This window comes from Staurois parvus, unplaced genomic scaffold (assembly GCF_062004578.1).
Source record: "Staurois parvus isolate SC_StPar_1 unplaced genomic scaffold, SC_StPar_1.0 ptg001008l, whole genome shotgun sequence".
Lineage (NCBI taxonomy): Eukaryota > Metazoa > Chordata > Amphibia > Anura > Ranidae > Staurois > Staurois parvus.
In genome coordinates this window covers 1,431,772-1,456,753 of record NW_028318804.1, presented here as the reverse complement: position 1 = coordinate 1,456,753, position 24,982 = coordinate 1,431,772, and the positions used below count along the sequence as shown (strand labels likewise).

The following is a 24,982-nucleotide window of genomic DNA, read 5'->3' as shown; positions in this document are numbered from 1 at the left end:
CCTGCTAACAGGCACTGCCATGATGTATCTGAAATGACAGGTGCTCTTTAAATGTAAGGAATCTGACTTATTCTTGCTGGAAGTTAGAATCTTTAATGTTTGAAAACCAAACGAAGGTTTCCTTTTTAGAATAATAAGCTGTCAGGTTAGTAAAACAGCGATATCAGAACCGATTTTAGGTTAACAGGTTAATCACACATAGCTGGAGAATTCTTTTATTTCATGTTTTTTTTCTCATGGTTACTGTGAAAGAAATTGTGTGAATGCGTCAATGCAGTGCATGTGATCTCAGCTTGCAGAGCTTGGATTCATTGAATGAGTTACCAAAAATGTAAATATTGCAGAATATACAGCCTCATGCTACATAGCTAAGCTCCATTTCGTGCTGAATAAACTCAATTATGAATGTATCTTAAGCACCTCCCGCCCGCCATATAGTAATAGGTGGTTCCCTCGTTCTGGGAGGACGTCATATGACATCCTCCCATTCTCACCGCTCATGCGCGGCGATCGGCGGTGCGCGGATCACCGATCACGGGAAGAGCCGCAGATGTCGGCTCGGTCATGTGATCAGCTGTGTCCAATCACAACTGATCACATGTAAACAGGGAAATGCTGGTTATCGGCATTTCTGTCCTCTAGAGCTGTCACCCTGACAGCCCGAGAGGAGAGCCGGTAACACTGTTCAACAGGTACAAAGTTTTGGGCATAAAATTAGCTAATCTTACATAATTTTGGGGTGCTGAAAACGAAAATGACCCTAAAAAATGTTGATTGGCTCTAGTTTCCATGATATATTCACCCATCTAATGATGTAAGCCATTCAAAATTATGATGCAACTTCAGCTGCATATTGCGCAATTGATACTGGTGACCAATAGAAAATTGCATGTATACTGAGATGATGCAATATTAGCCTTTAATTGCATCACTTCACTGCATAAAAGCTGCAGTATCTGTAGCTGATTGTAGTTCGACAGCGTCTTTACATTTCGTTTTATGCTTATATAGGCTACTCAGTAATGCCTCGAACTTGTGTGAATAAAGCAGATAATTTCTGCTATATCTGCGGTGAAATAACTTTTATCTCACAAAAAAGGAGGATAACAGGAATGATTAAGAAAGCCTACAACTTGTATTTTGGCTGCAAGATAGGAGACCAGGACAAGAGCTGGGCACCACATATATGCTGCAATTCTTGTGGGACGGCACTGGAGCAATGGTTGAATGGAAAAAAGGCATCTATGCCTTTCGCTGTGCCAATGATTTGGAGAGAGCCAACAGATCATGTTAGTAATTGTTACTTTTGTATGGTGCCTCCAATTGTAAAAGGGCTAAATAAGAAGAAAAAGTTATATGTGCACTATCCAAATATTCCATCGGCAATACGTCCAGTTCCTCATGGAGAGGGGCTACCAATTCCTAAAGCACCAGAATCCTTCGTGGTTGAGTCAAGTGAGGAAGAACCTGAAGCGTGTAGTCACGTGCAGTTGTAAGAGATAGCCCTTTCCTCGAATACAAGAGAAAAGCCAAGAGAAGCAAAACCGACACAAACTGAAGACAAAACTAGTGAGAATCCTAAGTATTAAAATGATTCAACTTAGCTTATGGCTATAATTTTTCTTGGTAATCCTATGCAATATATTATGCCATTTAGGCTTTGTTATGTAGTCAATATCACTTGCTTTATATTTGTGGAAAGACATCTATCTATATAATTATTGTGCATTATGTAGTCATTACGCCTATAGTAGAAAACTTTCCGTTTACAGAAAAACTAGAGCCAATTGACAAATTTCATTGTTATATTTGAACTCAGAATGTGAAATTCATTAAGAAATGGATCCTTTTGTTTCCAAAACTGGCAAAAAATAAAAATTTGTTGAACAGTGAATCGGCTTTCCACGGAGGGGACATGTACACTGATCATCAGGGCACTGATGATCAGTGTGTCCTGATGATCAGTGTAGCCCCAGCAGTGCCACCTGTCAATGTCCATCAGTGCCTTGTGTCAGTACTCATCAGTGCCTCGTTCCAGTGCCCATCAGTGCCACATCAATAAAATCAAAAACCACTCTCTAAATAACATTATATAAACACAATTCCCCACAGCACCATCAACACCTTTACCCCAAAAGATGTACAAAAATTAATAAGCAGAAGATGCTATATAATAAGTCCTCAATAATAAATAAATCCATGCAGTCCAAACCCTATAAGTCCAAAATTAGATCAAACCCTTCTCGAGTGATAATGTGTTCAAAAAAATCTTTCAGAAACTTTCCCTGGTAATATTCCTCAAAAAAAGAAAAATATCACATAGTGTATTATCTTTTAAATTAAACAATTATAAATTATAGTGACTTCATTCCAGTGAATACCCAATCACATTAATAATCAGTGAAAAAGTGAACAAAGTAAAAAAACTGTGAATCCAAACAGTGAAATACCACTGTGAATGTGAATCACTCTTCAGTGCTCATACTCAAACAAACACTGTGACACTTCTAAATGCAGTAAGGAATGCATACCCTTACCAATATTCCAAAAAACAGAAGCTTTTATATCTTTCAAAAAGATAGGTGGGAGATAGTCCTCCTGTGGATCTTTACCCAGTTTAATCCGCCTTCATAATACTATCAGGATCCAAAAGCCTTGAGACTCCATATGTCCCCATCAAACATATAAGTATAAGCATATAAGGGACAAAATAGTGTGATACCGCCAAGATAAATCATAAAATTGACCTTTAATCAAGGTGCTTACATTTTGCCAGCTTTAAAAAAAAAGGTCAAGCCAACCACTTGAATAACAGAGAACGTGAGAATGCAGCCCCAAAATGTAATCTCAAACAGATTAGTGGTAAACATACAACAAAGGATACAGGCATTGCTAATACAATGCAGCGGTCTCCTTGGGAGCATGTCACCATAGTTATGGGTATTGCCATTGTGTATGCAGTGCTATAAAATTGGTGTATTACACAGCCACTCACAGGTGCACTGGTTAGTATAGCATGCAGCTCCAAAGATTCCTAAAAGATACCAAAGGCAGTCATTAAACATTATATAGAGGTTCTAGAAGTGTAAAAAATAAACTGAAAGTGATACCAAAGGTTACTTTTTTTTCTTTATAATAATAAACAGATGTTATACCTACCTGCCTTCCCTGTGCAGTGATATTGCGCAGAGATGTCCTTTACTTCTTCTTCTGGAGTCCCCTACCAGCGCTGTCTGCTTCCTCATCCTGCGAGTGCCTCCATAAAATGCCATGTGCTGGGAGCACCTGGGGGTGCTCCTGAGCAGGGCTGTGTGCATCCATAGACACACACAGCATGGTTTGGCTCAGCCAAAACCCACATTTCCCCCCCCCCCCCCCCACCTCCCTCCTCTCAGGATTTCACTGACAGAGATAAAGACCGGTCTATGGAAAGTGATTTTTTTCCCCTTGTTAGTCTTGGAGAAAGTTGGATCTACTTTGAAATAAAAATCCTAACTTGGATAATGCATTTAACCACTTCCCGCCTGGCCCATGTATATAAACGGCCAGAAGGGAGCAGTGCAGGGGAAGGTGGCCGTTTATAAACGCAATCCGGTGCCTGCTGTGTCCTCCGGACACAGTGGAACACCGATCGTTGTACGGGACTTCTGCGTGAGGTCCCGATTATGTGATCACCGATTGGCCAATCGGTGATCACATGCAGAGTAGTAAGCAACTTCTGACATCATTGCTTACTACGTGTGAAATCTGTGAATGATCACAGAGGTCACATGGTACAAGGCTATTCGCAACAGCCTTGTACCATGTGACAAGTTGTGACCAATCACAGCTCACACAGTATTTTTCAATGAAAACAAGGAGAAATGATTGTTTTTACAGTCTTTATGGGTGTAAAAGCAATCAGTGTAAAAAAAAAAAAAATCTTCATCACCCCCCACAAGTTGTACAGTGTCGCTATGGTGACACTGCACTGTTAGGGTGACAGTATGTAAAAAAAAAACAAACAAAAACATAATAATATAAAAATGTAATAAAACATTTTGACAAATTATAATTTTTGGTTATAAACTAATTTGAGTTATTTATTTATTTTTTTTACTAAAACGATAAATGAAAAAATTTTGTACAAGATTTATAAAGAAAGATTATTTATTTGCAAAATTTTATAAGAAATTTTTTTTTCAAAATTTTTGGACTTTTTCATTTATATAGCAAAAAAATAAAAATCCCAGTGGGGAATAAATACCACAAAAATAAAGTTTTATCTGTCTACGGAAAATGCTAAAAAAGTTCATATGGGTACAGTGTTGCATGACCGCGCAATTGTCATTCAAAGTGTGATAGCAGTGAAAGCTGAAAATTGGCCTGGACAGGAAGGGGGCGAAAGTGTCCGGACTTGAAGTGGTTAATACTTATATTTTAAGATATCCAGAGATATAGATTTTTACTTTGAGAGCAAGAGGATCGTATGGATAAGATGACGGATGAGCTTCTTAAGTAGACTCGTAATTCCTTTCTTTTCTAGCCTTAGGCCTTCTTCAGCCACTGCAGATGTGGTCCATAATCAGGAAAACTGGAATTTCATACAAAATCAAAAGAAGCAACTTTTCAAACTGTGGACATCAGAGGGTGACTTATGCTTTTTGTGCACCCTTCAAAAATGCCAAAACTTTATTTGTTCTCTTTGTAGAACGGATTAAAGGTCAGAGATATCTAGGAGCTCTGTCACCCATATTTTGGATTCCTGTAGTACAGGGATGTCCAAACTTTTGACTTTCATGGGCCACATTGGAAAAAGAGGAATTGACTTGGGCCACACAGAAACTACACTAATAATAAGTATAGCTGATGGGCAGAAAAAGTCTGGCAGATCACTGATATAGATAATGTATCTATCTGACCCCTTATTTGATGAGAAAGCTGGGGTCTTTCCTGAACAGATATGCAAGACAGCTACGTAGGCAAGCCTTTCCACTTTCTTCCCCCTCTTGGCATTTTCTCAGAAGTGGACCTTTGGATGGAATATTCTTCTAGCTCTTGTCCAAGCCTAACCTGGCAAGTTCCTGTTCTTCCTGTGCTGTCCTGGAAGATGATGGAGAAGCGAGCGTTAGATTTACCAGAATCTCTATTTTCAGATATCTTCCAGGACAAGCGAGTTTTTTGTATCGGTTGTCTGTATTTCATAACTGCCCTTTTTCAGTTGCCACTAACTGATCCTGTGGTCCTTTTTTTTTTTAAACTTCTAGTGGTTTGGGTTTCCTGTTCCATTGGAAAGAGTCACACGCCTGTACCCTTCTGGAAGATTCTTGGCAGAAGTTTACGGTTTCGTCTGACTCCCATTCCTCAGTTCACAGGTTTTATCTCAGAATTTGTTACATTTTGTGCTTCTATCTTTTTTTTTTTTTTTGTGGGTAAAAGTCAGCTGACAAGTAATCATCATGAGTTTTTTGCTTGCATTTATAGAGAGCTGAAAAAGGAGCCGTTACAGGAAAAGCTAAAATAATTCATGGAATAAAAATTAATTTATGATAAATTATTTATTATTTTTTACAGGTACTTACCGTATTTCGCGCTCCATAAGACGCACCTGACAATAAGACGCACCTAGGTTTTAGAGGCGGAAAACAAGAAAAAAAATATTCTGAACCAATGGACTGCAGACACAGTACAGGAAATGACCAGAGACTGCGGACACAGTACAGCAGATGACCAGAGACTGCGGACACAGTACAGGAGATGACCATAGACTGCGGACACAGTACAGGAGATGACCAGAGACTGCGGACATAGTACAGGAGATGACCAGAGACTGCAGACACAGTACAGGGAATGACCAGAGACTGCGGACATAGTACAGATGACCAGAGACTGCGGACATAGTACAGATGACCAGAGACTGCGGACATAGTACAGATGACCAGAGACTGCGGACATAGTACAGATGACCAGAGACTGCGGACATAGTACAGGGAAAATACCAGGGACATAGTACCGATTACCAGAGACTGCAGACAGTGCAGGGGATGACCAGAGACTGCGGACCTTTGGGGAGGGAGGGGGAGCGGGTACCTGAATTTGACAGGTACCCGCTCCCACTTCCGCGGAGTTGTCCTTCCCTCTTCTTCCCGCGAAGACTGTACAGCGCTGGAGCAAGGAACAGGTAAGGTCCTGCAGGAGACAAGAGCTGAGCGGCCGGCCCGATATTCTGACATGGGGGCGGCAGAAATACCGGACCGGCCGCTTTATATTCGCTCCATAAGACGCACTGACATTTCCCCCCCTTTTTTTGGGGGAAAAAAGTGTGCCTTATAGAGCGAAAAATACGGTATATAGCACTGTTACACAGTGTTCTCTCTATATATATATATATATATCTATCTATATCTATATATCTATATATGTATATATATATATATATATATATATATATTATTGTACATTCACATCAGTCCCTAACCCTTACATACACATACTAGGGCCAATTTAGACAGGAGCCAATTCACCTACCAGCATGTCTTTTGGAGTGTGGGAGGAAACTAGAGTACCCGGAGGAAACCCATGCAGGGATATTTGCGTGCCATTAGAAAATACATATGTGCTGAGAGAGTGCGCCCTGTGCGCTCCCAGCAGGTATGTCCTTGACTCATGGAAAGGTCGGGATCTCCTCTTGCGATCGGCACCTTTTCCGATCATCTGACCGCCATGACAGCGAATCACGGCGGTCACATGACCCTAAGACCCCGCCTTCCGACTTCTGAAACTCTTAAAGGGCTGGGGGGTCCACCGCAATGGGGTTAACAAGCTGAAGTTAGAAGCTGATTGGCTACCATGCACAGCTGCACCAGATTTTGCACTCTCTAGTTTTAGTAAATTAACCCCACTGGCAAACCACCGATTGCAGTTCTATAGGACATTCACAAATCTGTTTCAGTTTGATTGGTTGTTCTTGGCAGAGCTGACCTTTACCTCTCCTCTGCTGTGTGTGTAATCCAATGGTTAGCACATCTCCAGCTCTGTGGGTGAGCCTTTCAGTAAGATCCAGCGGATTACATTTCCAGGAACACAGCCAGATGGGTTTATAGATGTCCAACTGTGCTGGCCGAGGTGACATCTGGGAAATTTAGCTGGCCCTTTACTGCTGCCAAGGTATTACGAGTCTCCTTCCGTGTTCTGGAATGCTTATTCCCTAAATGTTTTAGAGTGTGAAGAAGTGGTAGGACATTCCTGATATAAGATACTCCGCAACGAATGGTTCTAACACTCACATGGCAGGATGGAGATTCTGGGAAGTTCAAGATAGAGATGATAGGGGCAGTTGAATCAGGATGTGAATTAGGGGAATCATGGTTATTGTAGGATGGTGATGTGGGCGGAGGGGGTGCTGGGAGATGTAAGAGTCGCTTCCTTTTTTTTATGTCGCTTTCTCCTTATTCTCCTGTTTTTATTTCAGGGAAACTTCTTCCAGAATATTGGCTCCATCACTCTGTTTGCAGTAATCGGTACAGCCGTGTCAGCCTTCATTGTGGGTGGCGGCATCTTCTTCCTGGGGCAGGTAGGTGTCTGAGCTACAATCCGATCAGATGGAGGGTTTACAGATAGTGTAGGGTTTGTCACCAGCCTCACTATATTTCCTATCTCTCATGGTTGTCCTGCAGTCCTCATGTATTATTTGGCAGCTCCTCATCCTGCCCCTGCAGTGCCTTTTGCTGCGTTCACAGTGAATTGTTCTGCCCTGCAGTGGCTCCTTCCCCCTCACAGTGCATTGTTCTGCCCTGCAGTGGATCCTTCACCGTCACAGTGCACTGTTCTGTCTCTGCAGTGGCTCCTCCCCCCTCACAGTGCATTATTCTGCCCTGCAGTGACTCCTCCCCCCTCACAGTGCATTGTTCTGCACTGCAGTGACTCCTTCCCCCTCGCAGTGAATTGTTCTGCCCTGCAGTGGCTCCTCCCCCCTCACAGTGCATTGTTCTGCCCTGCAGTGGCTCCTTCACCCTCATAGTGCATTGTTCTGCCCTGCAGTGGCCCCTTCACCCTCACAGTGCATTGTTCTGACCTGCAGTGGCTCCTCCCCCCTCACAGTGCATTATTCTGCCCTGCAGTGACTTCTTCCCCCTCACAGTGCATTGTTCTGCCCTGCAGTGACTCCTCCCCCCTCACAGTGCATTGTTCTGCCCTGCAGTGGCTCCTCCCCCCTCACAGTGCATTGTTCTGCCCTGCAGTGGCTCCTTTACCCTCACAGTGCATTGTTCTGCCCTGCAGTGGCTCCTCCCCCCTCACAGTGCATTGTTCTGCCCTGCAGTGGCTCCTTCCCCCTCACAGTGCACTGTTCTGTCTCTGCAGTGGCTCCTTCCCCCTCACAGTGCACTGTTCTGTCTCTGGAGTGGCTTCTTCTCCCTCACAGTGCATTGTTCTGCCCTGCAGTGGCTCCTTCCCCCTCGCAGTGCATTGTTCTGCCCTGCAGTGGCTCCTTCCCCCTCACAGTGCACTGTTCTGTCTCTGCAGTGGCTCCTTCTCCCTCACAGTGCATTGTTCTGCCCTGCAGTGGCTCCTTCTCCCTCACAGTGCACTGTTCTGTCTCTGCAGGGACACCTTCCCCCTCACAGTGCAGTGTTCTGCCCTGCAGTGGCTCCATCCCCCTCACAGTGCATTGTTCTGCTCTCACAGTGCATTATCTGACCCCATAGTGCCTTGCTTCACCTTCACAGTGCATGTTTCTGCCCCCCAACAGTAAATCATTCCAGCCCATTTCAAATAATTTTTGGGTCCCCTCAGTGCCTCATATTGCTCTAACAGTGCATTGTTCTGCCCCTGCAGTGCCTCTTTCCACCCCCACAGTGCATTTTTCAAAACATGGTAATGAGGGACTCAGTTGCTGCAATGTCCTGTGTAGAAGGCCACACCCCCACATAGGGGGACATGATGCTGCTATGATGACATGGTAATGACCGGCCCTTCCCTTGGGAAGTCCTATGTGGAAAGCCTCACCCCTGTTTTAAAGAGACATGATGCTCGTATGATGAAATGATAACGATGAGCCCCTCCCCTGGGAAGTCCTGTGTAGATGAGTACACCTCTGTATAAGGGTACATGTTGCTCCTGGGATGACATGCAAATGAGGGGCTCCGTCCCTGGGAAGTCCCATGTGGAAGGCCACACCCCTATATAAAGAGACATGATGCGCATGTGATGAAATGGGTATGATGAGCACCTCCCCTGGGAAGTCCTGTGTATAAGGCCACACCCCCACATAGGGTGAAATGATGCTGCTATGATGACATGGTAATAAGGGGCCCCTTCCCATGGAAGTCCTGTGCGGAAAGCCACACCCCCCACATTGGGGTACATGATGCTCTTATGATGACATGGTAATGACCGGCCCTTCCCTTGGGAAGTCATATGTGGAAAGCCTCACCCCTGTTTTAAAGACACATAATGCTCCTATGATAAAATGATAATGATGAGCCCCTCCCCTGGGAAGTCCTGTGTAGAAGAGTACACCTCTGTATAAGGGTACATGATGCTCCTGGGATGACATTCAAATGCGGAGCTTCTCCCCTGGGAGTCCCATGTGGAAGGCCACACCCCTATATAAAGAGACATGATGCTCCTGTAATGAAATGGGTATCATGAGTCCCTCCCCTGGGAACTCCTGTGTATAAGGCCACACCCCCAAATAGGGTGAAATGATGCTGCTATGATGACATGGTAATGAGGGGCCCCTTCCCATGAAAGTCCTGTGTAGAAGAGTACAACCCTGTATAAGGGTACATGATGCTCCTATGATGACATGGTAATTAGAGGCTCCTCCCCTGGGAAGTCCTATGTGGAAGGTCACACCCCTGTAAAAGGAAACATGATGCTTGTATGATGAAATAGTAATGATGGGCCCCTCCCATAGGAAGATCTATGTAGAAGGCCACACCCCTGCATAAAGAGACATGCTGCTTGTATGGTGAAATGGTAATGATGGGCCCCTCCCATAGGAAGATCTATGTAGAAGGCCACACCCCTGCATAAAGAGACATGCTGCTTGTATGATGAAATGGTAATGACGGGCCCCTCCCATAGGAAGATCTATGTAGAAGGCCACACCCCTGCATAAAGAGACATGATGCTTGTATGATGAAATGGTAATGATGGTCCACCTCCCTTGGGAAGTCCTATGTAGAAGGCAACACCCCTATATAAAGGGACATGATGCTCTTATGATGGCATAATAATTAGGACCCTTCTCTTGATTAATCAAGTTTAGAAGGCCACACCCCTGTATAGGGGGACATGATACCTATGGTGACATGGTAATGAGGGGCCCTCCCCTGGGATGTCCTGCATACAAGGCCACATTCTTACAGAGGGGACATGCTGCGCTTATGTTGGAATCTGACCGTTCACCTCCCACCTGACTGTAATGTTTTTTTCTTCTCAGGCGGATGTCATCTACAAACTCACCATGACTGACAGGTATCTATCTCCCCGTACCCCCTCTGTGTGCATAATGCAAGTGTACAATCCAAACGCACACGTCCCTGCGTTAAAAATGGCTCTGTGTATAAGTGGGTGCTGCAGCGATCGTCGGCTGGAACTAAACAGAATCAGCAAGGGAGAATGTCACCAGCACACCGAGGATTACCAATATGGGTCCAAAAGTTTTCATGAACGATCACATAGTTACAGCAAGGCAACGTTTCGGAGTCTCTCAGGACCCCTTCATGCCTGATGAAGGGATCCTGCGAGACTCCGAAACGTTGCCTTGCTGCAACTATGTGATCGTTCATGAAAACTTTTGGACCCATATTGGTGATCCTCGGTGTGCTGGTGACATTCTCCCTTGCTCCCTCTGTGTGCCTGCCGCTGTTTTGGGTGATAACTGGTTATTGTTAGGGTAATGTGTGACACACACAGTAGAGAATGATGCATTCTATATTTCGAAATCCTAGCCAGTGGTCCATTATTAGAAGTGTAATGATCTGTGTTTTTTTTACCTCCAAGAAGCATGGTATGTGTTATAGTGTGCTGCAGAGTGTTGTAGGTACTGCTGATATGACGTGACGGAATGACAGGGGTTATGTATGTACATACAAAATGATAGGATGAGGGTCTGATGTATTAAAGAGCTTTCTATAAATCCCATGATATAGATGTAAATGGAGGATTTGTTTCCTGGCTGCTCTCGCTCCTCCTTGCGTTGGTGTGGGGGTATCATTGTATATTCTGCACCCTCAGGGGTGTTATTATAGGCTGCCTCTCCAATGTTATTACCCTCTCTCCTGTTTTTGCACTGTTTTCTCTCTCCATCTCTTCTCTTTCACCCTCTTTACAGCCCCTCTCTTTACCCCCTTCTGCCCTTTCTATCTTCCTCCTTCCCTCTATCCTCTCTCCCTCTCCTCCTTTCCACCCCTGGCTAACCCCCTCATCTTGCCCCCTCTCTCTATTCCCTTCTCTGTTTTCCTTTCTTCCCCCAACCTCTGTTTTTTTGTCTCGATTCTATTTCAACCTCAAGTCTCTTTTTCCATGTCCCCCTCCTGTTTCCTTTCTCTCTTCCCCCTCCCCTCTATTTATCCCCCCCTCCCTGTTCCCCCTCTCTTTATAGCTCCCACCTTCTCTATGTTCCTCTCCCGTTTTCTGCCACTTCTCTGTCCCCCCTCCCTCTTGCCCCCCCACTCTCCTGCCACCTCTCCCTTCCATCACCCTTCTCCTCTGTGTTTACCTTCCCCTTACCCTGTCCCCCCTACCTTCTTTTTCTCTCCTTTCAATTTCCTACTCAGCCTCCTCACTCTCCCTCTCCTCTTTTTCTCCCTCTCTCTGTCCCTCTTCTCCCTTCTTCTCTCTCTATCCCCCCTTCTGCACATACAGAATCTGATTAGAAACACTAACCACAGCATGTGAATGTGTCTAAATCAGAAGTGGGCAACTCTGGCCCTCCAGCTGTTGTAGAACTACAAGTCCCATGAGGCATTGCAAAACTGACAGTTACAAGCATAACTCCCAAAGGCAGAGGCATGATGGGACTTGTAGTTCACCAACAGCTGGAGGGCCACAGTTGCCCACCTCTGGTCTAAATGCATCTAAACCTGCTTTAGTCCTCATATACACCAGATGCAGTCGAATACCTTTTTAAGCGCAGTATGAATGCAAATGCAAGAAAAATGAATGTATTTTACTGAGCTTAGTATACACCATTGTGGTTCTTTCATGTGCTTTTAGGAACAGTACAGCATACTGCATTTTTTTTTGCACATTTTTTTTTGCACCAGAATGCAAATGTAGCTCACTTAAAAAAGGATTGTAAATACTGCCAAAAATGCAAAGCAAGTACACCAAAAACATGCAGCAAATTCCATCCAAATCCATGTAAAGATGCATGCAGAACTGCTCACTGAATGCGGGGATTGCGGGGTAAGTGCCTGTTGACACCAGAATATGGTTTGGGAAACCCACGTTCTGTGTGTGTTTCCCAAATTGTGTTCAAAACGCACTGCATTTGCGATCTGCAGCGGATGTTAGTGTTAAGGACACCCCAAATGCAGGTCGCAATCCAGTTGCAGTGCTTTTTTTTTTGTAAAGTAGTATATGCACTATTTTTGGTGTGGTCTGGTGCGATTTAGCCCGATCAAAATGAATGAGCTGAAATCACACCGTATGTGAATTGCACAGAAATGAGCAGGCCGTTCCTGTGCAATTCCTGGTGTGAACTGTCCCTTAACCCCCCTGGCGGTATTCCCAAGTGTAGCTTGGGGTAAAGTTTCAGTACCAAAAGCGGTAACCCCGAGCTACACTCGGGAATACACTGCAGCGTTGCCCTGGGATCAATAGAAATGTAATAATAAAAATAATTGGAAAGACACCTAATTCATACACTTATATCCATAATGTATTAAAAATGGACTAAAAATAGAAAATCTAAAAATTCACGATTTGCACCAGGTGACAGATCGTGTATATAATAAACAATAGTGAGTGGCCATAAACGATATCAATCATTGCCACGTTCATTTCATATATTATTTGGGCATATATAGAGAAATCCCATAAACTACAAAGAATCATCCCAAAAATACCAACTATACGATTAAAATTAAAAGTCGCTAATAAAACAATTGAGGTCAAATTGGACATTCAGACCTCTTGGGGCCTGAGACCTCATTAGAAAGATCCATTTGGACTCCGCCTGGCTAAGGGACCGTATCTTATTACTTCCCCTCCAGTGGCCCTTGAACTTCTCTATACCCCAAAATCTTAATGAAGATGGGTCATTCTGATGATGTGTGGAGAAATGCCTTGATACACTGTGGTTTTAGTATCCCTTTTTTATATTCTGCACGTGTTCTCTTTTTCTTTTCCACATGGGCCTCTTGGTTCTTCCCACATACTGAAAACCACACTTACACTCAAGGCCATATACCGCCCCTTCCGTGCGGCAGGATATAAAGTCTTTGATGGTATATACTACCCCCGTATTGTTAGCCTGAAATTGTTTTTTTCTTTTATTGGTCCCCTTGGTTTCCCTGCATGCATAGCATGTTCTACATGGGTAGAATCCCTTCTGGTCAAAAAATTTGATTTTTTGATTTTTGAATGGGGGATCTATCACGTTTTTAACTATTTTACTCCTAATAGTTGGAGCTTTTCTGTAGATGAATCTAGGTCGCTCAGATATGCATTTTTCCAATACCTGATCTGATCTTAATATTGGCCAGTACTTCTTAAAGATCATTTCCACTTTTTTGTAATGTGTATTGAAGTCTAGTATAATCAATACCTGATCTCCAAATTTATCTTCCTTTTCTCTATCGATAAGAAGTTGGGTCCTATCCAATCCTCCCACCTCTTTAATCTTATTAGTAATGTGTTCTCTTGTATAGCCTTTCTGGTTAAATCTATCCCCAATAATTTGAACCTGGTTCATATAGTCTTCTTTCCGTGTGCAATTTCTTCGTAGGCGTACAAATTGGCCTTTGGGGATATTCAGCAACCACGGGGGATAGTGGCAGCTATCCAACGGGATATAGCCATTCCGGTCAACCCCCTTGAAAAATGTTGTGGTGACAAGCTTACCTCCTCCTATCTTAATATTGAGATCTAGGAAGTTGATAGATTCTCTGCTGAATTCCCAGGAGAATTTAATATTCTTATCATTATCATTTAATCTGTTCAAGAATAGTTGTAAAGATTCTACATTTCCTTCCCACAATATTATCACGTCATCGATAAATCTTTTAAATAGGACTAATTCTTTAGGGGGCTGTTGATATACTGAGTCTTGTTCCCAATAAGCCATGAAAAGATTGGTTACACTCGGGGCAAATCGGGCTCCCATAGCAACCCCTTTGATCTGCTGGAAGAATTTATTCCTATGCCAGAAATAGTTATGGGTCAAACAGAAATCCAGACAATCTATAATGTACTTTCTTTGTTTCCAAGACAGATTACTGAATTCCCTCAGGCCCCAACTTGTAGATTCAATTGCGTTTTTATACCCAATGATGGTATACAGGGATGAGACATCTGCGCTTGCTATGCATAATTCAGAGCACTCTTTGATATTATCCAACATCTGAATCAGATGTTTCGTATCCCTTAGATACGATTCTGTATTTTTGACCAGTGGCTAGGTATATGTCTATGTATTGTCCCAATCTGGATAGGATGAAGTCAATACCATTAACTATTGGTCTGCCTGGTGGTTTTTCTTGGTCCTTATGGATCTTGGGGAGTATGTAAATGACCAAGATCCTACAGGTGTCCGGTACTAAAAACCTAGATTCCTTCTTGGTCAAGATCTTGTTGTCTACTCCTTCTTTCACTAGCTTTTTTAGTTCCTTTTTGTAGGTTATGGTGGGATCTTTCTGAAGTATTTTGTATGTAGTGGTATCCGCTACTTGTGAGTTAAGCTCCTGCAGGTAGTATTCTTTAGATAACACTACAATACCACCCCCTTTGTCTGCAGGTCTAACCACTATATTAGCGCTGCATATGTTATTATTATTTATAGTGTGAAGGTTTGGGTTTGTACCTTTTTATGCCAGCTGCTTACCATTTATTTCCAAGCGCTCGTTAATTATTTACTGTTCTGACTATATTTGTTCTCTTAGATAATTTACGAATACCTATTTGGATCCCATTATTCCTAGGTATATTTGGGATGTTCAATTTTTCTATATCCTGGTGAACCATTCTTTTAAAAACTTCAATCTGATTATTTTTGGAAATGTGAGGATTAAAAAGAGATTTATTTCTAAGGTCTGTATGTACAATATCACTGCTAGACGCATTACTGATAACATTTTTGGTGCCTGGTAGTCCCATAAAGTATTTTTTTTAATATTAAGTCTCCTTGTGAACTTCAGTGTGTCGACATAGATGTCAAATTTACTAGCCGGTTTTGGAAGGGCAAATTTGAGGCCTTTATCTAGAACTTCCAGTTCCTACCTGGATAGGTTGGCCCCACTGAGGTTAAACACCCCTTCCCCTATTGGTCTCTTTTTCTTTTGTTTCTTTGCCCCTGCTCGACACCCTCTCCTCCCCTTGGGGGGCTTCTCCATCTTTCTCCTCCCGGACTTCTCTCCGTTTTGTCCCTCTCTAAAAAATTCTGTTGGGGGTGGTCATATCTTAAAGAGTCATACCGGTTGGATACTGGTGGTGGACTTCTCCTTTCATGGTGGTAATGATTTTCTCTGTCATGTGAGTAATAGCCTGGACTTCTGTTTGGTTGTCTGTATTCCTGTCTATAAAATGTATCTGATGGTTGAGAACCATAATTAGGTCTAGAATTATAATTAGATCTATAGTGTGGGTACTGAGGTCTCCACTGGTTACCGTACCCCCTTCCTTTGGGTCTTTTGTAATATTGTCCTCCATTTTTGGGTTTCCACCCATTACGTGGAGTATGGCATCCATTTGTACTAATTGTGTGTGAATAATTAGTATTCATGGTTTCCCTATGTTGCTCATTCTCTCTATATGTAGCTATCTTTTGGTGTTTCTATTTTCAGATCTTTCACTGGGGAGGTGTTAACAGAGGCCCCCCTCTGTTGCATTCATTGTGGCTTGCCACTTAAAGACCTGATCTTTTTTGAAGTCGCTTAAATCCCTTTGATATTTTTTGATTTTCCTATGTCTTATTTCTTGTTCTAATTTCTCCATATCTTTATTAAGTTGATTGCTCAGCCCTATCATTTCCTGGGTCTCTTTAAAGGGTTCAATCTGAACTTTAATATCATCAATTAACTTATCTAGATTCCGTATTTTCTTTTGCTTCCTTTACATTAATAATTTAATGAGTTCCAAGCCCTTTTCATGAAAAAAATTGAACCACTCTTCTGTGGATTCCTCATCAGTCAGACCATCTCCTATTGGTACATCCCATCTGAGTCTCCTGGGTATTAACCTATCTTTGAGATACTTCTCATAGGTTAGCATGTCCCACTTTGTGGATACCTTTTTTTCCATAAGATGTCCAAGTTTCCTAAAGCGGGTGTCCAAATCACCCTTCTTTTTGTGTTCTGATTTACTAAAGACATCCTCTATATTGACGGACATGTTTTCAATATATCCGAAAATGTCCATATTAGCTGCTGGAGGTCAGAGGTCGTGAAAGAATCAATAGAAATGTATATAGTCCTCCTGTGCTTATATGGATAGGATTATTAACCTCCCTGGTGGTATTCCCGAGTGTAGCTCGGGGTAAAGTTTCAGTACCACAAGCGGTAACCCCGAGCTACACTCGGCACTGCTCCGTGATCCCTCGATCACTTACCTTGTCCTGCGCTCCCGTGATGTCCCCCCTGCAGTGTCCCCGGCAATGTAATCTGGCGGATGCCGGCATCTGTCATCTGGGTTCCGTCCCCTGCGAGCGTCAGGACGTACGGGGGACGGAATGGCGGGAAATTTAAAAATGACAAAAAGTGACATTCACTAAAATCACATAGTATAACATTCCTGTATCAAACCATTTCACATACATTTTGTCCCGAGTGCTTTGTCCGGCGCCCTGCCTGCATTTTTACTGTTCTTTCTGCCTGGAAACTGAGAAACGTCCATGGCGTCCAAAAAGCGTCCCTTTAGGTCAAAAGCGGTTTTAGATCAGCTAGAGAACAGCGATAGTAAATCAGAACCACTTGCAGAATTGAGTGATAATGATTTGTGGGGGAAATTCCTCATCAGACACTGAAAACGATTTTGCAGCTTTGCTCAGTGATGTGCGAACTTGGCGCTATATTTCAAATTTCAGTGTTTTTGGTTTGATTACATTATTGAATTCAATTTATTATTATTTTTTATGATTATTTATTATATTATTTATGATTTTGTGTTTCAAGTTTTATCATACCCAGGATGTTTACTAGACTCTTGTTCGGACAGATTTCAGTGAGTTATTCCTAAGAATTACAGGCCTACAATAACAAAACAACATATTTCCATGCAAAAAAATGTACCGCTTTGAGCACAGAAATACTGACATAATCAGACCGCTAGGGAGGTTAATGAGCCCTTAAAGCAGGAACATCTAAACAGAAAAAGTGGCCTGGGAATCATAAAAGTTGTATATAATTCCCAGGTAACATCTGGTGCATTTACAAATGGTATACATAGTAATGCCAATATGAATGAGGCCTTACACACACTGTAAAGGAACTATTAGTCCATGAATATCTGACCTGATGAGGCGGCTCGCTGTGTGAGGGGAGGGCAGTGCGTCTGTGTACAGGCTCCTTTTCTATCTGGCAGAGTGCCATTTCTTGTCATTATTGTCTTCATGATGTGGTAAGATGAGAACAGCGTGGCTGAGTATATCCTTGTTACGGTAACTGTGCAAAGGAACGCCATGGAGCGTGTAATTTACCCTTTGTGCTTCAGGCCAGGTTTATTTATTTATTATTTATTTATTTCAGGTACTTATATAGCACCATCAATTTACGCAGCGCTTTACACACACACACACTATATATATATATATATATATATATATATTATACATTCACATCAGTCCCTAACCCTCAAGGGGTGTACAATCTAAGGTCCCTAACTTACATTCATACATACACATATTAGGGCCAATTTAGACAGGAGCAAATTAGCCTACCAGCATGTCTTTGGAGTGTGGGAGGAAACCGGAGTACCCGGAGGAAACCCACGCAGGCACAGGGAGAACATGCAAACTCTAGGCAGAGGATGTTATCCCCTTTTGTCATGTATGGTGTCCTGAGGTCCTTGTCTCTGTATACAGGGACTTTTTATATTTTCCTGAGCTGTCACTGTAAGCAAGAACTGCAGGAAGATGTGAACAAAATCAATTAAAAAAAAAAAAAAAAACCCTTCAGTCTGGTTAGATGTGACTTGCCATTTCCATACACAGTACTAATTCGCATACTGATTAGCAAAAGAAAATGTCCATCACAATGATAGGTTTTGCAGTGACTTGCCATACTTTGAATACGTAGTTGTTACCATTTACTACATACAATTTACAGATTGCCATTGGATGTGACAACTGTGCAATATTTATCAAGACATGGACAGTGATTGGGTGACCCAGAGCAACTAACCATTGTACACATATACGGTGTGTGTCTGAGAATTCTCCACCCAGCCCCTTCAATTTTTTAACTGGGTTGCTGGTTCGAATACCAACCATGGCACCACCGGCCTGGAGTTTGCATGTTCTCCCTGTGACTGCATGGGTTTCCTCCCACACTCCAAAAACATGCCGGTAGGTTAATTGGCTCCTGTCTAAATTGGCCCTAGTATGTGTATGTATGAATGTAAATTAGGAACCTTAGATTGTACGCCCCTTGAGGGTTAGGGACTGATGTGAATGTACAATATATATGTGTAGAAGTACCTGAAATAAATAAATAAATAAACAAAAAGATCACAACAGCCAAAAAAAAAAGGAATTTGGAGGAGGCTGAGAGCAATGGAAAGTAAAAATACAAACATGGATATTTTTTTTTAAACCAGACTTTAGTGCCACTATAAAAGACATATCTTATCAATGAGTTCCTGTGCACACACATGGGATCTGGAGATTCATTCAACATATCTTGTCCCAGGATATAGCCAAACACCTCCACACCAGGATTTAGGCAAGGTCTCTGAATACTGAACTCCATTCATTGGCAACAAGAAACAGCAGTGTGATTGATTGATTGGTTGGGGAGCAGTCAGGGTACAGAGCACACAGAGGCCAGGGTGCAGGTGGGGTACAGAGCACACAGGTGGGGTGCAGGTGAGGTACAGAGCACACAGGTGGGGTGCAGGTGGGGTACAGAGCTCACAGAGGGGGAATACTGGATGGGTAGAGAGTGCACACAGAGGTGGGATGTTGCTGAAGTTCAGGGTACAAAGAGTGGAGATGCAGGTGGGGTACAGAGCACACAGACCAGGGATGCAGGTACGGTGCAGAGCACGCTAGGGGGAATGCAGGCATGTACAGGGTACTTGAAGGGGGTGCAGACAGTATACAGAGCACAGGGAGAAGGGAGATGCAGAGGGCTACAGAGCACACAGATGAGGCATGCAGGCATCACACATAGCACACAGAAGGGGGATTTGGGTGTTGTACAGATAACACAGAGTGGGGGGAGATGCAGGTGGGTACAGAGCACATGGAAGGGGATGTAGATGGGATACAGAACACATGGAAGGGGGTGCAGATGGAGTACAGAGTACACAGTGAGATGCAGGTAGGGCACAGAGCACACAGAGAGGAGATGCAGGTGGGTACAGAGCACATGGAAGGGAATGTAGATGGAGTACAGAGCACACAGAGTGAGATGCAGGTGGGTACTAAGCACATGGAGGGGGTGCAGATGGGGTACAGAGCACACAGAGGGGGAAGCAGGTGGGGTGCAAAGCACTTAGATTGGGATGCAGGTGGGTGTCTCTACTTGTCACGTTATGTTATGGATTATACTGCTCTTCCATCTCTGATTGTACCTGGTCACACATGGTTCCATATGAATTCACACACAAACGTATCATAGGGTTCACTCAGGATGGACAAAAATACAAAGTATCCATAGGGACAGGGATGATTGCATTGCTGAAGGACGGTACTCACATAACTGGGGGCATTCACATTTGTTTTTGCTGTCTTCCTTATAAAGTGATTCTCATATTTTCTATGTATGCCTGTATTTCAGCTTTGCCTTCGGATCATTAATCTCTGCTGTGGATCCCGTTGCCACAATTGCCATTTTCAATGCTCTGAACGTGGATCCGGTGCTGAACATGTTGGTGTTTGGAGAGAGCATCCTTAATGACGCAGTCTCCATTGTTCTCACAAAGTGAGTGCATTGTATGGAATGGTATTGTGTGAGGTGCAGCCCACATGCTGCTGGGAGGTGGCTTCTGATGGTCGGTTCTGGTTCTGGGACCCATATATCGTACTGTCTCTTCTGTACAACAGCCACCGATAATCTTGTGTCGGTGCTCCCAGTGACTGCTGTGCTCTTAGGTGGGGGCAACTCACAAAGGTGCATCCAAATATGTGGTAAGATAAATATAGTTCATTTGCCCCAAGTGCAGTAAAAAGACAGAACCCATTGTTGTCAGGTGTCCTGCTTTGTATCAATTTTGTAATTGTCCAATAGATTCTATATGCACGGCAATCAGAGAAACTCTCTTAAACATCAGGTGTGGGGAGATCCATTGTTCTACAAGATTATCTCTCTTAACATTGCTTTGTTTGCAGACTTTCAGCAGTTTGAGATGGTATCCTGCTTGAAATGATCTGGATTTTTGTTTAAGATAACTGTCATTTCAGTTGGAGCAAAAAAGAAAGATAGAATATGATTTCTCTCATAGAAATTTTGACAATGTACATGACAGGTGCACTTAGCTATTATATATATATATAGTGCAGCGCTGAAAATGTGATAAAATAAGAAATATAAAATATATAAAAGTCTTTCTCATGACAATAAAGTCAAATATGTGCAGGTCTTCTCCTCATTAGGTGACTGGAAAATAACAAGATTGCGCACTCACCGACCGCACATTTAAAATGCGCCTGTGTATGATATATTCCAAAAGACCAGCCAGGTATACAGCTCCAGAGACCACACAAATCCTCCTTCTTCCACACTCTCATCCGCCTTGGGTGTAGCAATATCTCCAGATCCAAAGGTAGAAAGATAGAGATCCCCCTTTTTTGGTTCCAGACACCCCAAGAATGGAAGATGTATATCTGCACTCTCCAACAGGAGAGTCAAAGAAAAAGGGAACGCCAATAGTGTGGTACTATCAAAACTTTATTGGAGCAATAATGCCTGGGTCATATGCACACATATATCCATACACCATAAGCCAATAACGGACAGGTAGGTATGAAAAGAAAATTGTACTAACCCGGCAATGGCATAAAAACAAAGACCACTAGACCTCCTCTTGGTCTCAGTGGTCTGGAAGTCACACTTGCTACTTGGCTCCTCCTAAAAGTAGCAAGTGTGACTTCCAGACCACTGAGACCAAGAGGAGGTCTAGTGGTCTTTGTTTTTATGCCATTGCCGGGTTAGTACAATTTTCTTTTCATACCTACCTGTCCGTTATTGGCTTATGGTGTATGGATATATGTGTGCATATGACCCAGGCATTATTGCTCCAATAAAGTTTTGATAGTACCACACTATTGGCGTTCCCTTTTTCTTTGACTCTCCTGTTGGAGAGTGCAGATATACATCTTCCATTCTTGGGGTGTCTGGAACCAAAAAAGGGGGATCTCTATCTTTCTACCTTTGGATCTGGAGATATTGCTACACCCAAGGCGGATGAGAGTGTGGAAGAAGGAGGATTTGTGTGGTCTCTGGAGCTGTATACCTGGCTGGTCTTTTGGAATATATCATACACAGGCGCATTTTAAATGTGCGGTCGGTGAGTGCGCAATCTTGTTATTTTCCAGTCACCTAATGAGGAGAAGACCTGCACATATTTGACTTTATTGTCATGAGAAAGACTTTTATATATTTTATATTTCTTATTTTATCACATTTTCAGCGCTGCACTATATATATATATAATGTCTCTACTATGAGGTTTAGTGATCCCTTGAAGTGTTCCAGCAGCTGGTTTTTCTGAGCGCTCGCTATATTCATTATTTAGGTGCACTTAGCTGGATGTGAGACCTTGTCATTACCAGCTGCACAGACATGTTACATATGATTCCTGTGTCTGATATGTTACATGTGATTCTTGTGTCTTGTCTCCCTACAGTACAGCGGAAGGACTCAACCGCGGGGACTTGTCCAATGTCAGTGGCTGGCAGACCTTCCTGCAGGCCTTGGCCTATTTCCTGAAGATGTTTTTTGGCTCAGCAGCTCTGGGAACACTGACCGGCCTCATTTCAGCATTAATATCCTTTCTGCGGCTCATTTCCTCAATTCACTGCCCCCCCCCCCCCCTTCACTACACCAGATATTTCATTATAGCATAGCTGACACTAGCTATAGGCTGCTTCTCTCATATCAGTCTTGTCAGTTCCTCCGTTCCCCTTCTTACCCCTCTAATATGACTAAGGACTGCCCCTATCTTGCATGAAATAAAACTAAAGACTTCCCCCATCTTTTGTAAAATAAGACTAAGAACCGCGTCCATTTTGTGTAAGATAAGACTAAGGACTGTCCCCATCTTGTGTAAACTAAGACTAAAGACTATACCCATCTTGTATAACATAAGACTAGGGACCATCCCCATCTTGTATAACATAAGACTAGGGACCATCCCCATCTTGTATAACATAAGACTAGGGACCATCCCCATCTTGAATTTGATGAGACTACGGACCATCCTCATCTTGTGTAGGATAAGACTAGGGGCCACCCCTATCTTGAATATGATGAGACTACAGACAATCCCCATCTTGTATAGTATGAGACTAGGGACCACCCCTATCTTGAATATGATGAGACTACAGACAATCCCCATCTTGTGTAGGATGAGACTAGGGACCACCCCCATCTTGTGTAGGATAAGACTGGGGACCATCCCCATATTGTATGAGATAAAACTGAGGACTATACCCATCTTGTGTAGGATAAGACTAGGGACCACCCCCATCTTGTGTAGGATAAGACTAGGGACCATCTCCATCTTGTCTAGAATAAGACTAGGGACCATCCCCATCTTGTGTAGGATAAGACTAGGGACCATCTTCATCTTGTGTAGGATAAGACTAGGGACCATCTTCATCTTGTGTAGGATAAGACTAGGGACCATCTCCATCTTGTCTAGAATAAGACTAGGAACCATCTCCATCTTGTGTAGGATAAGACTAGGGACCATCTCCATCTTGTGTAGGATAAGACTAGGGACCATCTCCATCTTGTGTAGGATAAGACTAGGGACCATCTCCATCTTGTGTAGGATAAGACTAGGGACCATCTCCATCTTGTGTAGGATAAGACTAGGGACCATCCCTATCTTGTGTAGGATAAGACTAGGGACCATCCCCATATTGTGTAGGATAAGACTAGGGACCATCTCCATATTGTATAAGATAAAACTGAGGACTATACCCATCTTGTGTAGGATAAGACTAGGGACTAACCCCATCTTGTGTAGGATAAGACTAGGGACCATCTCCATCTTGTACAGGATAAGACTAGGGACCATCTCCATCTTGTGTAAGATAAGACTAGGGACCATCTCCATCTTGTGTAAGAGAAGACTAAGGAACATTCCCTTGTGTAAAACAAGACTAAGGACAGTCCCCAACTTGGATAAGTTAAGTCTAAGGTCCATCCCCATCTTGTATACCATTCCAATCACGTATAAGATAAGAACTGAGAATTGTCTAACTGTCTAAAAAGTCTAAAAAAACTATTTTTTGCTAGCCTTCTCACTTTGTGATATTTTTTTGTTTTTACTTCAGTCAAGATTCTCGCTATTTGAGCTGGTCTCTGTATTGTAGCTATCAAGATCGGTGTTTTCCTACAAATAGCTATGGAGGCCTTACCTGGACCTTATTGGTTTCTATGCAGAGCTGCACCAGATTTTGCACCCTCTAGTTTCAGTAAATCAACCCCTATGAGTCCCAGATTTCGAATTACAGGCATTGGTTCCTTCTGGGGATACTGGAAAAAGTCCCCCAGAACCATTAAGGGGTATAGGCTGAGGCAGGGGCAGACTGACAACTCATGGGGTCCCCGGGCAATAGGGGATCATGGGGCCCCTGTGTCCTTGCCCAAACGCAAAAAAGCCTATGAAAAAGGTACCAGGGGCATCTCATGGGGCCCCCTACTGACCCCGGGCCCTCGGGCAGTGCCCAGGTTTCCAAATGGTCAGTCCGCCCCTGGGCTGAGGTCATCTGTGGCAGTGGGACTGTCTTCTGTGTGTCTTAGCAAAGATAAGTTGCATCAACACAGTGGTAATGCAACTAGGCACAGTGTGAGGCAAGGCCTTAAGTGCTCAAACCGGGGCAGACTGGTGTCTGGAAGGTGCCACAAGGTAAAGCCCAATATCAAAGGCTCCATTTTGTGTAAGCTGCCTTTTGCCATTGGTGTTTTGTAAACCATATTCTGTTGATGCACAGTATGTGTTGTATTTGTATAGGTGCATGCTTTGTATATGTGTTTTGTATACTTGTTTTTTGTCACAGTGTTTTGTACACTGTTGTGGCCTATCCTGCGTGTAGTTTTCCTCAGCTTGGTGTTCAGGTGTTGAAGCACCTGGATCTACGCAAGACTCCTTCCCTAGAATTTGGAATGATGATCATTTTTGCTTACCTCCCATATGGACTGGCTGAGGGTATTTCACTCTCTGGTGAGTCACTTGGGTGTGTCTGGGATAGTAAACACATGGGAGAAGATTGGTGGGGCACTATGTTTGGGTGATAAAAACATGGGAGGATAATGGAGGGGGGGGGGGGGCGATATATGCCCTTCATGAATCCAAAATATATTATGCTTTACTTTTGCTGTGGGGTGGGGAATGCCAGAAGTATGGGGTGTACTATACTGTGAGGTAGAGGATGTCAGGAGTATTG

At 43.2% G+C, this 24,982-nt stretch overlaps 1 protein-coding gene across 1 annotated transcript in view; it reads left to right on the top strand.

The window, feature by feature from the left end:
• SLC9A8 (solute carrier family 9 member A8) overlaps nucleotides 1–24,982 on the top strand; it is a 52,214-nt gene that overhangs the window by 13,415 nt on the left and 13,817 nt on the right. The window contains exons 6-10 of the mRNA XM_089657546.1: nucleotides 7,451–7,552; nucleotides 10,427–10,461; nucleotides 20,145–20,288; nucleotides 22,213–22,351; nucleotides 24,654–24,759. Coding sequence (XP_089513672.1) covers nucleotides 7,451–7,552; nucleotides 10,427–10,461; nucleotides 20,145–20,288; nucleotides 22,213–22,351; nucleotides 24,654–24,759 — 526 coding nt within the window. The remainder of the gene's footprint in view (nucleotides 1–7,450; nucleotides 7,553–10,426; nucleotides 10,462–20,144; nucleotides 20,289–22,212; nucleotides 22,352–24,653; nucleotides 24,760–24,982) is intronic.